Source organism: Fundulus heteroclitus, chromosome 3 (genome assembly GCF_011125445.2).
Source record: "Fundulus heteroclitus isolate FHET01 chromosome 3, MU-UCD_Fhet_4.1, whole genome shotgun sequence".
NCBI classification, from domain to species: Eukaryota; Metazoa; Chordata; class Actinopteri; order Cyprinodontiformes; family Fundulidae; genus Fundulus; species Fundulus heteroclitus.
In genome coordinates, this window is record NC_046363.1 from 28820133 (window position 1) to 28832967 (window position 12835).

General features: G+C 38.8%; 2 protein-coding genes across 4 annotated transcripts in view; both read right to left on the reverse strand.

Annotated features, from left to right (window-relative positions):
• Positions 1-783: 783 nt before the first annotated feature.
• On the reverse strand, positions 784-3678 carry rbp5 (retinol binding protein 1a, cellular). The gene is made up of 4 exons (XM_012870300.3): positions 3234-3678; positions 2715-2899; positions 1650-1751; positions 784-1024 (listed from the first exon to the last, which is right to left on the reverse strand). The coding sequence occupies exons 1-4, from the start codon at positions 3307-3309 to the stop codon at positions 971-973; spliced, it is 417 nt and encodes a 138-aa protein (XP_012725754.2). The 5' UTR covers positions 3310-3678; the 3' UTR covers positions 784-970.
• Positions 3679-6865: 3187 nt separating this feature from the next.
• The window catches only part of ptpn6 (protein tyrosine phosphatase non-receptor type 6), a 36619-nt gene continuing 30649 nt past the window's right edge, over positions 6866-12835 (reverse strand). For all 3 annotated transcript variants that reach the window (XM_036135137.1, XM_021320397.2, XM_012870298.3), the window contains one exon: positions 6866-7153. In XM_036135137.1, the coding sequence (XP_035991030.1) occupies positions 7057-7153 (97 nt within the window). In that variant the 3' untranslated portion in view covers positions 6866-7056. The remainder of the gene's footprint in view (positions 7154-12835) is intronic.

Consider the following 12835-nt stretch of genomic DNA (forward strand, 5'->3'; position numbering starts at 1 on the left):
CTTATTTGCCAAATCTTAAACAGCCTTACCTTTCTATAAGTTATTTACTCTGACTGGAGCTGCTATTTTCTCTGGTCAATAGAGGGCGCACTGACTCCTGCCACAGTGGTTTTTTTTTTTTCTGTGAATAATCATTGACCTATGCATAAATAACCGCCCAAAAGAAACATAAAAGGGTTTATATGTTCATAAAATAAGGCCTTTTAGAGACTTGAGTTATTTTTAGGACGGTGGAAATCTGCCTCGGTCTCTCGCCGCTTAGAACAGATCTGTGATTCAGAGTCCGGGCCCAACTAATCCGTTTTTACGCTGTCAGAAGAGGAGCGTTAACTAAATGTGTTTAGTCTTCTTTCTAAGAGGAAAAATGAGGTTGAATGTGTTTTGTTTTAACATTAAATGTGTTGTCTTCATACCATTTCTCTGTTTAACAGTTGAAAATAACCATGTAGCTTTTTTTTATAAAGTGTTTAAACATTGTAGGCAGAGTGTTAATTTATTTTTTATGGATGTCTAGCTGAACTTTTATTGTTGTTTCTTTTTTTTTTTTTTTTTGTCAAGTCACTGACATCATTGTACTTTGAAATTCAGATTTCGCCAAAATCAACCACTGATTTCCAGTATTTAAAACTGGTAAAAGTGTACAGATATGCACAAACAACGTCATTCCCTCTGTTAATTATCTCGTAATATGATGATGATGATTATGCAAACCATGACCCATGTAAATTTGTTTAAAACATTGTGCAATAACAGGGAGCAACTTGGGAATGTTTACACAGCCGGTTTTTTGTTCTTTGTTTGTTTTTTTTTGCTCTGCTTCTCTAAATAATTACCATCACACTGAACATATATTCAACAGTGTTTTATAGTGTTATTATGATCTCTGAACAGCGTATGATTTTAATAAAAATGCTATAAACATGGTTCAGCCTGACTACTTTAAAACCGGAGGCCGTACGCTGCAGCGACTTCATTCGGCCTTCTTGAAGACTTGCTTGGCAACGATGCCTTGAACTCTCATTTCCTGCAGAGGACAGATGGAAAAGGAGGGGAGGGGGGGGGCATTAATGAAGAGTTAAATGAGTGATTTACCACACAAACCTGGGATTGTCTCCAAAACGCTACTTTCTCTCCGCCGTGTCTCCTCATTCTCTGACCCCGTAACCCGTCGCCCTCCCTTTCCCCGTGCACTTATCTTTTCCGCCCTCCCCCCTCCCTCCTTTCCCTAACAAATCGTCAGTCCCACGCTGTTCCCTTCTCCTCCTGCCCGCTGGACCTCTAAAACCCACCAACCTAAATCCTGATCCTCGTCGGCATTTCTTACCCAACGCTCTGCAGAGTTTAGCGTCAACAACGCACTGTTTTGTCCTTACAGAGGTATTAGCAGAACAATGCTGGTTGTTTGAAATTCCTCCCAAGATTTAAGTCTATTTAGAGAACGACCTCCTGTGAGGAAACCATCGTGCTGAAAAGACCGATGATGCCCGATGAGGCAATGAATAACCCCCCCCCCCTCCATGTTTGCATGTCTTTGCTCATTTAGCATATCAGCTGCAGCATCATTTTTCCCTTTCAAGTTTTAACTTTCCTTGTTCCGTCTCCCTCCTTCCTCCAACCCTCCCCCATCTCTTCAGCCCATTCATCCTCACCAAATGGAGCTTGTTGCCTTCCAGCCAGTGGGTCCAGCCTCGGCCCTCTTTCTCCCCTCTCTGCACACAAACAAGTTTGTCTCCTTCCCAGCTCACTGTAGTCTGCAAACAGCACACAAGTTAGAGAAATCTCTTGTAATCACTTCCAAAGGCACAAGAATTTATACTGTCTGCCTTTCTGAAGGCGTACAGTGCTTTGCAAATGTCATTGAGTTTTTATTGAGATTTTGGAGCAACACAAATGTGATGTGGGAGGAACATTGTAGATGCTTTTCAACGTTTGTTGCAAATTAAAAATCAGAAATGTGTTATGTGCATGCGTATTACAGGTGCAAGTCTGTTGGGGTATTCTCTACCTGCTTTGAACATAAAAGACACCACATGTGACAGAAAACATCATCTTTAAGATCCTGTTCCCTAAGGGGGAAACATGGTGGTGTCAGCATCATGTTGTGGGGATGAATAAAGCCAGAAAAGCCTCCTTATCAGATGAGGTCAGATGAGACCAACATGTAATTCTGTAATTTCTGTAATCTGTAATTTCCCTCTGGGATTATTAAAGTATTTCTGATTCTGATTCAGATTCTAAACGTGTTTTTTGGGGGGTTTACCGCTTGCACATAACCCAAAAGACACCATCCCCATTCTGAGACATGGTGGTGGCAGCAGCATCATGCTGTGGGGAGGATTTTCTGCATCAAGGATGTTAGAGTCTAAACACAGAAGTGTTAGAGTGGCCTAGTCAAAGTCCAGCCCTAAATTTTATTGAGAATCTGCGGGAACACTTGAACATTTATGTTGAAAGATGCTCTCTGTCCAATCTGTCTGAGCCTGAGCTGTGTGGGGAAATTTACCCTCAAAATAACCTAAAGCTGTTATTCTCCCGCTACCTTGTGTTGGTCTTTGACATAAAGGATGAAGGAGTTTGAATAGCTTGCAAATAACTGCAAACACCAGACTGTGGTTAGAGCTGCAGGTGGGATGACTATGCTCAGGAACTTCACACACAAAGCAAGATCCTGCAACAAAGACTCGTCGACGCAAAGAGCACGGCCAGACCCACACCTGACAGGTACGGCCGTCCACGGGTCCCAGGTCCTCGGTGAACTCTTTGCCAATGGTGAAGTTCATGATGAAGTTCTTGAACGTGGTGAGGGTGCGGATCTTCATGGCCCCCGTGGCCAGGTCGTGGGTGATCTCCTTAGTGGGCCTCAGCAGCAACACGATCTTCCTCAGGGCGATATTGATGTCTGGTGAGAGGACAGCGGTGAGAGCATTTAAATGTGAATTATGTGTCCAGGGTTGGTGTTAAAGCAGAGCTTTATCAGTGCAGCTACCAAACACCCACTGTGTGAGAGTGGGGTCATGCAGAGGACAAGACAGAGATTTCATCCCACTAATGTGCTGCTGTGCGTTAATGAAGATGGCCCCCATCACTAAATCAGCCTTTAAACATTATCCTAATGGATTATCTCACGTGCAACATGAAACAAACACGCATAGCTGTTTATAACCAAAGCAGCAACAACGCAGTGTTACATTGTATGGTTTCTGTTGTCTGTGAAAGTCTAGAGAAAAACATACCTAAAGCTGCCAGATATGCGTCCATATTCTCCTGCTCCACCATATGATAAGTCCCGGAGTAATTAGGTTTAGACATGTTTTCTCTCGCTCCTTCTCAAACTTCAATCTGTGTTTTTCTTTGTTCCCGCTTATTCCTCCAATCGAGCCTCTCTGGTAGATATCACTTTCTCTTGCGTAATCCTTTTTTTTTTTTTCTTTCTTTTTTTTTGCCCCGCAGAGGAACGCCTTGTTTGGACGGCTTTTATGCGTAAAAGTAAAACTTTTCCCTCCTGTTGAGCTGGATTGAAAGACGCAGTTTACGCGCTCGGAAGACCCGGAGGTGATGGGGTTGCAGCAGCTCTAAACTCTCCTACACCTGAAGCGAGCAGCAGTCCGCAGCAAACAGCAGAGAGTTTGGGCAGGGAGTTATCTGCAGGGCTGCATGCAGGCGGAGGCTCAGATTCCCCCTTTTTAACTAAAGCCGTTCCCGAAGGGATGGTGCTGCGTTCAGGCGAGCTCGACAATTGGACCTCCCCCTTCGCAAACTGGTTGTTTGTATTTACGTAAAGGCTTATAAAACCTCCGTGTTTTATAATACATACCGCCTGCATTGATAGGAGACATGTGAGCAAACAAACTGTTTATTACATCCTCTACAACAACTGCTTCTCGGTGGATTTTGACGTCGCGGGCGGCTTTGTGTCGATTCTCCGGAATCACGCCTCATGAACTGTAATAGTTTCCCAGTCGCCTCTGAACGAGGCAGAGATGCGACTTGAGGGCAGAAATTAGACAAATTAGATCATCCTTTAATTTACTTTTCCTAAGGGAGCTCAGCTCTGCCGCCTCCCGAGATCAGCTGTAACGCACCAAGGTTACGTTACGTACCATAAACTAATAATGCGCACAATATAGTGTGCACTTCAATTGTCTTTTTTTCCTGATATCTTTATCAAAGTTGTAAAGATACTAAGGATCAAGCAGCTGCTTTTTCTTTTAACTTTGACATATAGTAATTTATTATCTATTGCAGGCTGGTGGATTTTCACGAGAGAGATCAAAGTCTGTCAACAAATACGGTGATAAAACATTAATAGAGATGATTTATGTTTGGAAAATAAGTGACGTTAGGGAACTTAGTGCAGCAGACTGCTTTTTATTATCACTAAAAATAGAATAACTCAGACCCTCCATGTTGAGTAGGCATATATATATATATATATATATATATATATATATATATATATATATATATATATATATATATATATATATATATATATATATATATATATATATACACAGTCTGCATGATGACAATAATGCAATGAGAAGAGTGCAAATGATGCGGTAAATGTTATTTCCATTGTTATTATGCATGTCTGTGGACCAGGTGATGCACAAATGCACTTACACATAGAAACATTCATGTCCACAGTGTGATGTGTGCAGAGAATGAGAATCAGGAAATAACTGAGTATTATATGCGGTGGTATTATGTTTGTAAGGTAGGTGGATGTGGTATACAGTATATACAAAATAAATAGTAAAAAAATTAACAGCACTGTAATACAGAATAATGGATAAATAGCTGGTAATGGACTTTAGATAGATAGATAGATAGATAGATAGATAGATAGATAGATAGATAGATAGATAGATAGATAGATAGATAGATAGATAGATAGATAGATAGATAGATAGATAGATAGATAGATAGATAGATAGATAGATAGATAGATAGATAGATAGATAGAATTATACCTCTAGTGGGAAAATAGTAATAGACATTAACCTTCACATATATTCTCACAGCTTTCTCAACTCTTTGTAATCAGAAATAAAAATTGGGCGAACATGTAATGAATACAGATACACAATTTATAAGTAACTTCAAATTTCTCTTAATTAGTCTGAATTTATACACCTGACCAACCAATCAAACTCTTAATCCTGCCACCTGACATTCTATAAAAAACGCTGCATTTGAAGCGGGCTTCTTCTTTACCTGTAATACAAGACGGCCACCACAGAGGGCGCCCTCACATTGTGATGTTTAGCATGAGGGACTTGATAACACAACATATAACCATTTCCCCTAGTGTATTAGAGTACATGGGCTGTTTATTACTCATTTTACAACATCCAGGAACCAATTTTAGCCCATTCCTCCAGATGGAGCGGGTGGAACTGGGTCAGGTTTGTAGCCCACCTCGCACCTACACTTCTTTTTAGCTCAGCGCACAAATGTTTTGGGGTTTGTGATCCGGACTTTGTGATGGCTACTCCAAAACACTGACTTTGTTGTCCTTATGCACCTTCCTAGCTAATTTGGCTGCAATGTTAGGATTGTTGTTCATTTGGAAGACCCTTGTCTGACATCTTGATATGTTTCTTTAACGTTGATATTGTCCACTACAAAACATGATGCAGCCACAGTTAGGGTTGTGCTCTCCGGCTTGCAATTTTGCACTCTTTTCCTCCAAATACAATGATGGTACATATGATCAAACTCTACAGTTCTATTTCTTCATCAGACAATCAATCTTTGTCCCTGAGTGCATTTTGTGAACTGTAATCTGTGTTCTATGTTGCTATAGCAGTAATTACTTGTTCCTCATTTCCTAATTAGAGTACCAGCCCATGTTGGTACCAGTGTCGCTTACCAGCTTCAGCCAGGATCTTCACAAGGTATTTTGCTTTTGTGCTGGGATTGATTTGCACATTTTGCACAAAAATATTTACAGGCAAAGTATGCTAAAGTATGTAGACGTCTATCTATGGAGAAAACAATCAAAATATGCCAAAGTGGAAAGACATCAAGAATGACCTTGGGGACCCACCTGTTTCTGCAGATCTTGGATGGTTGTTGAGGTCATGCCTCAGACTACATTTACCCTGCGACCTTGCAACGCTTTGTGAAACAGCAAAAAGTTCATGAGCTCCAGCTCAGACGCTACAGGCTTCAGACGTCATTTCAAATGTCAAATTTAAAGTCAGGCAAATTAGAAAAAGTGATGAACGAATGAACAAATGAGCAGCTTGTTTGAAAAGGTCACCAGAGTAAAGCCTGTTCTCTTTAAAATAAAAAGGGCAGCATTACTTTGGTTTGCAAATCCGAATAAACCTCAAAACTTCTGGAACAATATCCTTTGGAAAATGAGCCAAAGAGGAGACGTGTCCCAACAATCCCCAACACTTCGCAGAACAGACGCCTTATTTGGGTTTGTCTTGAAGCTACAAGATCTGGTCAACTTGTACTCATTGAGCCAATCATGATCTCAAACCTATTTTAGGGTTAATTGCAAGGTCTTTTTTCTGACAGATAAAGAGTCATCATCAGCAGGACATCTATCCCAAACACAAAAAATGCACAGGAGGATGACTAAAAATAGAAAAGAGTCCCAGTGTTTCCGTGACCGAGTCCATGTCAGCATGACTGAAATGACACGGTGGTACTTTTAGGAAAATGGTGCATAAACACAAAACTATTAAGGTGTTTCTAAAGTGATCTTCTTTAAAGTAATCTGTACATTTGTTTGTAAACTCCAGCATCAGAAACTGTACTGACTGATAAAGTCTAGCTCCTACTACCGGCTGTCTATCACAAAGATCCTGGAATCTTATAAACAAACATCAGGCATGCTGCAGCGTGTTCACACATTCTATCTTTATTTTAAACAAACACATAATCCAACCACTCATGCGGTTTATGAAATGTCGACAAGTTTCGTTTGCATTTAAACAGTTAATTTATATTCAGTGGTCTCTGTACTTCAAGACTCTTTTCTTAACAAAACCAGCGGCTGCATAAATATGACACAAAGGGACCTCTCCGTGTCGTCTATTTTTTCTTCACTGAGCCCGTTTTCTTCTCAGACTTTGATTTTTTCATGTCTTTCTTTCCTTTCGACAGATTCTCGTAGACGTCCTCCTTGTTCCTGGGGAAAACAAAACAAAAAATAGGCGAATGTTAATTTCTGGAGAAACAGAGCGGGGCTGGAGCATAACACAACCAAACAAACCATCCGTGAAAACAATCAATCAAATGCGCCGGCCAACTACCGGAGGGCTCCAACTGGGTCAGTGTGGCCGGCGTTTCAGCGTGATCTGGTCCCTGTCTGTTTATAATTGGATAATTGGAACTTTGCTCGCTTGTTTCTGAAAAGCTCAGCCACTAAGAGGTCAACAAACCCCCTTTTCAGTCAATAGAACAAACAAACAGGGTGTCTGGTTTATTTGTACAGCACAAAAACTTGATTGCCACCAATTAAGCTCCCACTCACACTTTGACTCATCAATACATCTAATCAATCCGTGATAAAAAAAATGTTCCTTAAGATTTTCTAACAAGAAATTGATTAGTGTTCTGGAAAGAACTGAGTACTTAGAAAGAAGTGTAAGAACCAATGTTTACTATTATTATTATTATTATTATTATTAAGGACTTTTAACTACTAAGTTTGCAGCGATAAAATAGATGTTTTTTTTTCTGTATTTGTTTTAAATCTGCCTCGATATCACATGAATGCAGCTTTAAAAGTGTAGTGCAGTTTTACAAACGTTGCTCTGTATTATTGCATGAATAACAAACAAGTTTCAGAGGGAGTCTTAAGAAACAAATAAAGCCCCTACTTTGGGTCTAAAACCAGCCCCTTTGTGTAGTTCTAGTTAAAGGTTTATGAACACTCCTCATGGACATGAAATTGATATTAATTTGGGACTTTTTATGATTTATTGAGTTGCTTTTCCAGGGTGAAACAATTATACAGCATACAACTGTGATCGGTTTTGTTAACAAGAATTAAGAGCACAACTTTTAATGGAGCACAAGTTTAAGTGGATTTTCTCTTATCCAAACAGAGTCAAGATAATCCCTCCGTCCAGTCGTTCATCATCAATCCACAATTATCCTTGTAGGTTTGCTGGTGCCTGGCTCAACTTTTTAAACCCTCAAATATTGCATTAAATGTCCCTTAAGAAGCTGCCCCTTAACTAAAATTGAATTCAATGTATTCATATAGTGCCATTTCATAAAAGGTCATCATTAGGAATAATCCGGAAGCACCAAGCCTTCAGTACACTAGAAAATGCTGAAATGTGTCCACAGCAAAGACTGTTTTACATCACCATGAACTATAAAGAAAGAAGCTCTGCTCCAAAATCAAGACCTTCATGGTGTGCAGGTAGAAAAGGCAAAGGTTTTCTGATTAATTTTTTTTTATGGCTAGAAGAGACAAGCTTTTTAAACATGAGCTTTTTGCTTATATTTAAAAGTAGAAGTGAGGTTTCCAAAACAAAGAAGAGCAAACAAATCGTCAATCGTGAAGGCAATATCATGTTTTTGTTTTTTTTTTTAGCTCAAATGCTATTGCTACAATGCACAAAGCTGGTGGAATTATGGAGAAAAATATTCACTTTCCCCACAAGACCAACAGCTATTTGGTCAAATCTTGATCTAAACAGCGTCTGGGATGGATAAATCCAGCTAACATTGGAAATGTATGGACTAGGCTCATCTGAGCCAGGTAAGCAACCAAACCTGGCTAGAAGAGACGACAATTATCTGGTCAAAATTATGCTGAAACCATGTAGATGGGTAAACAAATGTGGTCGGATTATATAGCAGTTGAGGTGTATGCTTAAATGTGAGCCTGGATGTAAAACTTTAACCTTTGTAGAGGAGGGAAAATGCAGAATAAATAATTATTTTTTTTAAAAGTCAATAAATTGTTTCCTGAATGATCATTCCACCATTAGATTACCTAAATTAATATAAGAATATGACATACTAGAGTTGTAGTTGCTGTCGCCTGCAGAACAGAAAGTTAAAGGTTTCATTTTCCTGCTTACAGAATAGTTTTGTCCAGTAAACAGGGAAAGGTTTTGATGCGTCAGCACACATTTTCTCTGATAATGGCACACTTTAAAAACAGGCACAAAAGCTCAACACACAGCGGCTCAAACTGAGCAGTTAATGGCAAAAACAAAGGATTCGTGTGATTTGTTTCAAGGATGATGGGCGTCTTCGCCTACCCACCAGCTAGGCTAAGACTGTCAGACTGAGAGTAAACTAATGCAGCTTGTTTTAACTTCTGGTTCTCACAGTTCACAGGAGGAACAGCGGCTACAGACAAGGGGAAGTAAAAGTACCGACTGTGTGTTTTGCCACGAGAAACAAAAAATGCAGTACCCCGGTTTCTGGCTGAAGAATAGCATCTGAAAAAGTCCTGTTAGTGAAATATGACGCCTGCAGCAGCCTCATGGTTATTTTTACAGCATTAACAATTAAAAGTATAAGGGGGCCTCAATAATAGGTCCAGAAGATCAGGACTGGAAAAATCTGCTCAAACTGAGCTTCTGCATTTATCTTTCTTGTTCAAAAAAATAAAATGTCTGCTTAAAATGGAATCTATCAAAATGGAGAATATTTTATCTGTAAGAACTTTTTTTTTTATTTTAGCTTGATAATCAGAGTTATCTGTTCAAATAAAGATAAGAAAATGCTTTATTGTCTTTTGCAAGGTTTTGTTAAGAGTTCGTTAAAAGCAGCTAAAATGCTCCAGGAGAAGCAAATAAAATGCAAAGATATGCAAGCTTTTACTTGAAATACGAAGTTTAACATTCTTATGCAGATATAACGGCTCTGTTGTGAAATCAGTTTCCTTTTTTCATACAGTGTTTCATCATTTCAGGCTCATTATATAGAGAAGCTGGTTTCCTATATTTGCTGAGTCAGTCTTGCTCTACCAAAAGGATTTTTTGTAGAGCAAGACTGCATCTCCATGTGGTCTGCCGGCTGCAAAGCTGCAGACTGGAAGGCTCTCCAAGGAGTGGAGAGGAAAGATAAAAGTGCAAAAAAACTATTTCTGTTGAAAATATTCTGTGGTATAAGTTTTATTGTACATTTTTCTATTCTATTGTCTTTATGTGTCCGTTTTTATTATTTTGTGTTTTGGCAAATTTTTTTCGTTACTCTTGGGTATCGTTTTAGGTTCCATCTATTCGTCAATGCATCATCTAAATCAATAAACATGACCCCTTTTCTGCTTTCGTACTTTAAGGTGCTGATAGATCAGAACATTATAAATAATGTCCCAAACTCCCACTTTACATAACTAAACCATTAATGATATGCTTTTAGTGCAGCAGCATAATATCATGCTAAAATATTTCCTGTTGTGACTGTTTTGGGTTTTTTTGGGGACAGTATTTTATCTTTCTTACATCTTTCTCAATCCAAAGTGACGAGATAAAGCTGGGTCCTCCATCGGTGTTTAAAACATTTCCAGCTATTTCAAACTTCTTAATTATTGCTCTGACTCTAGTAGATAGGAGCATGTTTGGGTGAGTAGATATTTTTCTTGTAGCCAGAATCTGCTTACTAGTAGCAGTAATACAAGCCACTGGTTTAATGAGAGAGAAAACTGTCAGACGTGCTGATAAATAGTTTATATCAGCGTTTGAGTCAGGATTTCAAAATAAAAAACAGGAAAACAAAAGGTCAACAAATGGCGCCAACAGCCATAGACATATATAAAGAGTAGACCCCGCATCGACCGCTCTCGCCTATAGGCGCTGACGAGATTTAGGGGCGCCATCTTGGGGCGGTCGACAACTCCGCTCAGTCTAATGTGTTAACCAGGTGCAGAATCAATTTTATTCAAATATAACTCGTTTAATGTTTAACTAATTTTCACATTTGTTTTGCTTAAAATCTTAAAACTATAGCTATTATAACAAATGGTCCAGTGCGTTTAAATAATCTTAGTGGGCTTAAAAGTAATAGAATATTACATAATGTAGGTATGTTTCAAAACACAGCCACGCACACATTTTTTATAATTTTTTAATTGCTATATAAACAAACACATTTGTACATGTACATATGTACATATACGTCCCAAAAAGAACCCGTAATGGGCGAAATCTCTAAAGTAGTAACCTTTATTTATTTTTTTACAATTATTATATACAATGAAATACACTATAGTATATTGAAACCATAGAACAAAACCTTTTTACCGGCCCAAGCATTTGTTTAACAAATGAAAGTACTATATAAACGTTTTTTATTATTATTTACAAATAAGCTGTAAAATAATAATTTGAATCAATACGAACTGAAGGCTTCAGAGATCAGCGCGGCCAACTGCGACCCGAGTCATTGGATTAGAACGGGAGAAAATGAAAAATTATTATTAAAAAAATACAAAGTACAGTAGGAGAAATAGTGACTCGTGTGTATTTCACTGCTCTTTTGACTGAGGCGCTGCATCCGTGACTCCGCTCTGTAGCGTTTTTTTCTTCTAAAGCCCGCGGTGCAGGTGAGTTTTTTTTTTTCGGGAGAAGAACACATTTTTATCGGTAGTTGTCACTCTTTTTTCAAAAAAGATTCTTATAAACCGACACGCCACCTGATGAGAACTGTAATGAACGGCTCATCAATGCAAATCCGTGAAGCAGCGAGACCGTGAAAGGTGAACCGTAATAACCGTATATAGTAATATAGCGAGGGTTCACTATATATATATATATATATATATATATATATATATATATATATATATATATATATATATATATATATATATATATATATATATATATATATGCTGTTTATATACTAATGTCTAACAACAACTTTGTATCTCCTAGTATTAGAAAACTTACATTCTGATCAAAAATATAAACAATGTTTTTTCATCTTGCTTGTGAAAAGTTATCTCTCGAGCCCTGACATAAATAGTCCCTCGATTTAAACAAAAATGAGCCGCACAGTGCTGAGGCATCATTAGTGTGTCAGCTTGAATCAGCATGTTAGGGTATCAACTCGACCGCCCCAAGGTGGCGCCCGTAATTCCTGCGCAGCGACAGTCAATGCGGGGTCTACTCTTTTATATTATGTCTATGCCAACAGCTGTTCTGTTTATAGTATCTCTTAAAAACGTCATTTAAAGCTGTACTTCCAACATGCAAACACCACTTTTAAGTTGTTTGCTTTAGAGTTGCAGCCGCTACATGTAACATTGCTTTTAGATGCACTCTTGCAACTGTGTCCTGTAAAACAAACATGTTTTATCACAGCTTACTGCTGTTAACGCGAGGAGCTGCCATGTTGGGTCCGGCAATCAGCCTTGAAGAATTTCTCCAACTTTCCGAGGGGAAAGTCTGATAATAGTGGCCGTTACTGTCGATTTTTCTGATCAGAAGCCAGGATCTCCGAGTACCGACTGCAAATGGAAAGCAACAAAAGAGCCGCAGCATTTCTCCTCAAGATGCAGACTCGATGTTTATCAAGGGTTTGTGTGCACTGGCATCTGAGGCAGTTTAGCTTTGTGAGAACCCCTATTTGTAACAAAGGAGTACTTGTCCGACCTCTCACCTAAACTTGACTATTTCGCCTTCAGTTTAACTTTATATATAAAGATAGTCACTGCAGGCTCAAGCTCCAGCCCTTAAAACTATCAGACTACACTGAGGAGTGTTTCGCTGTCCATTTTTCTTTGTTTTGCACACACGTGCAGAGAAGCTGTGGTTTTGAACCCCTGTAACTGGGTATCCTGCCTGTAAGTAACTTAAAGAACAACAGATATGTGTTTATTTTACATGATTAAAGACTC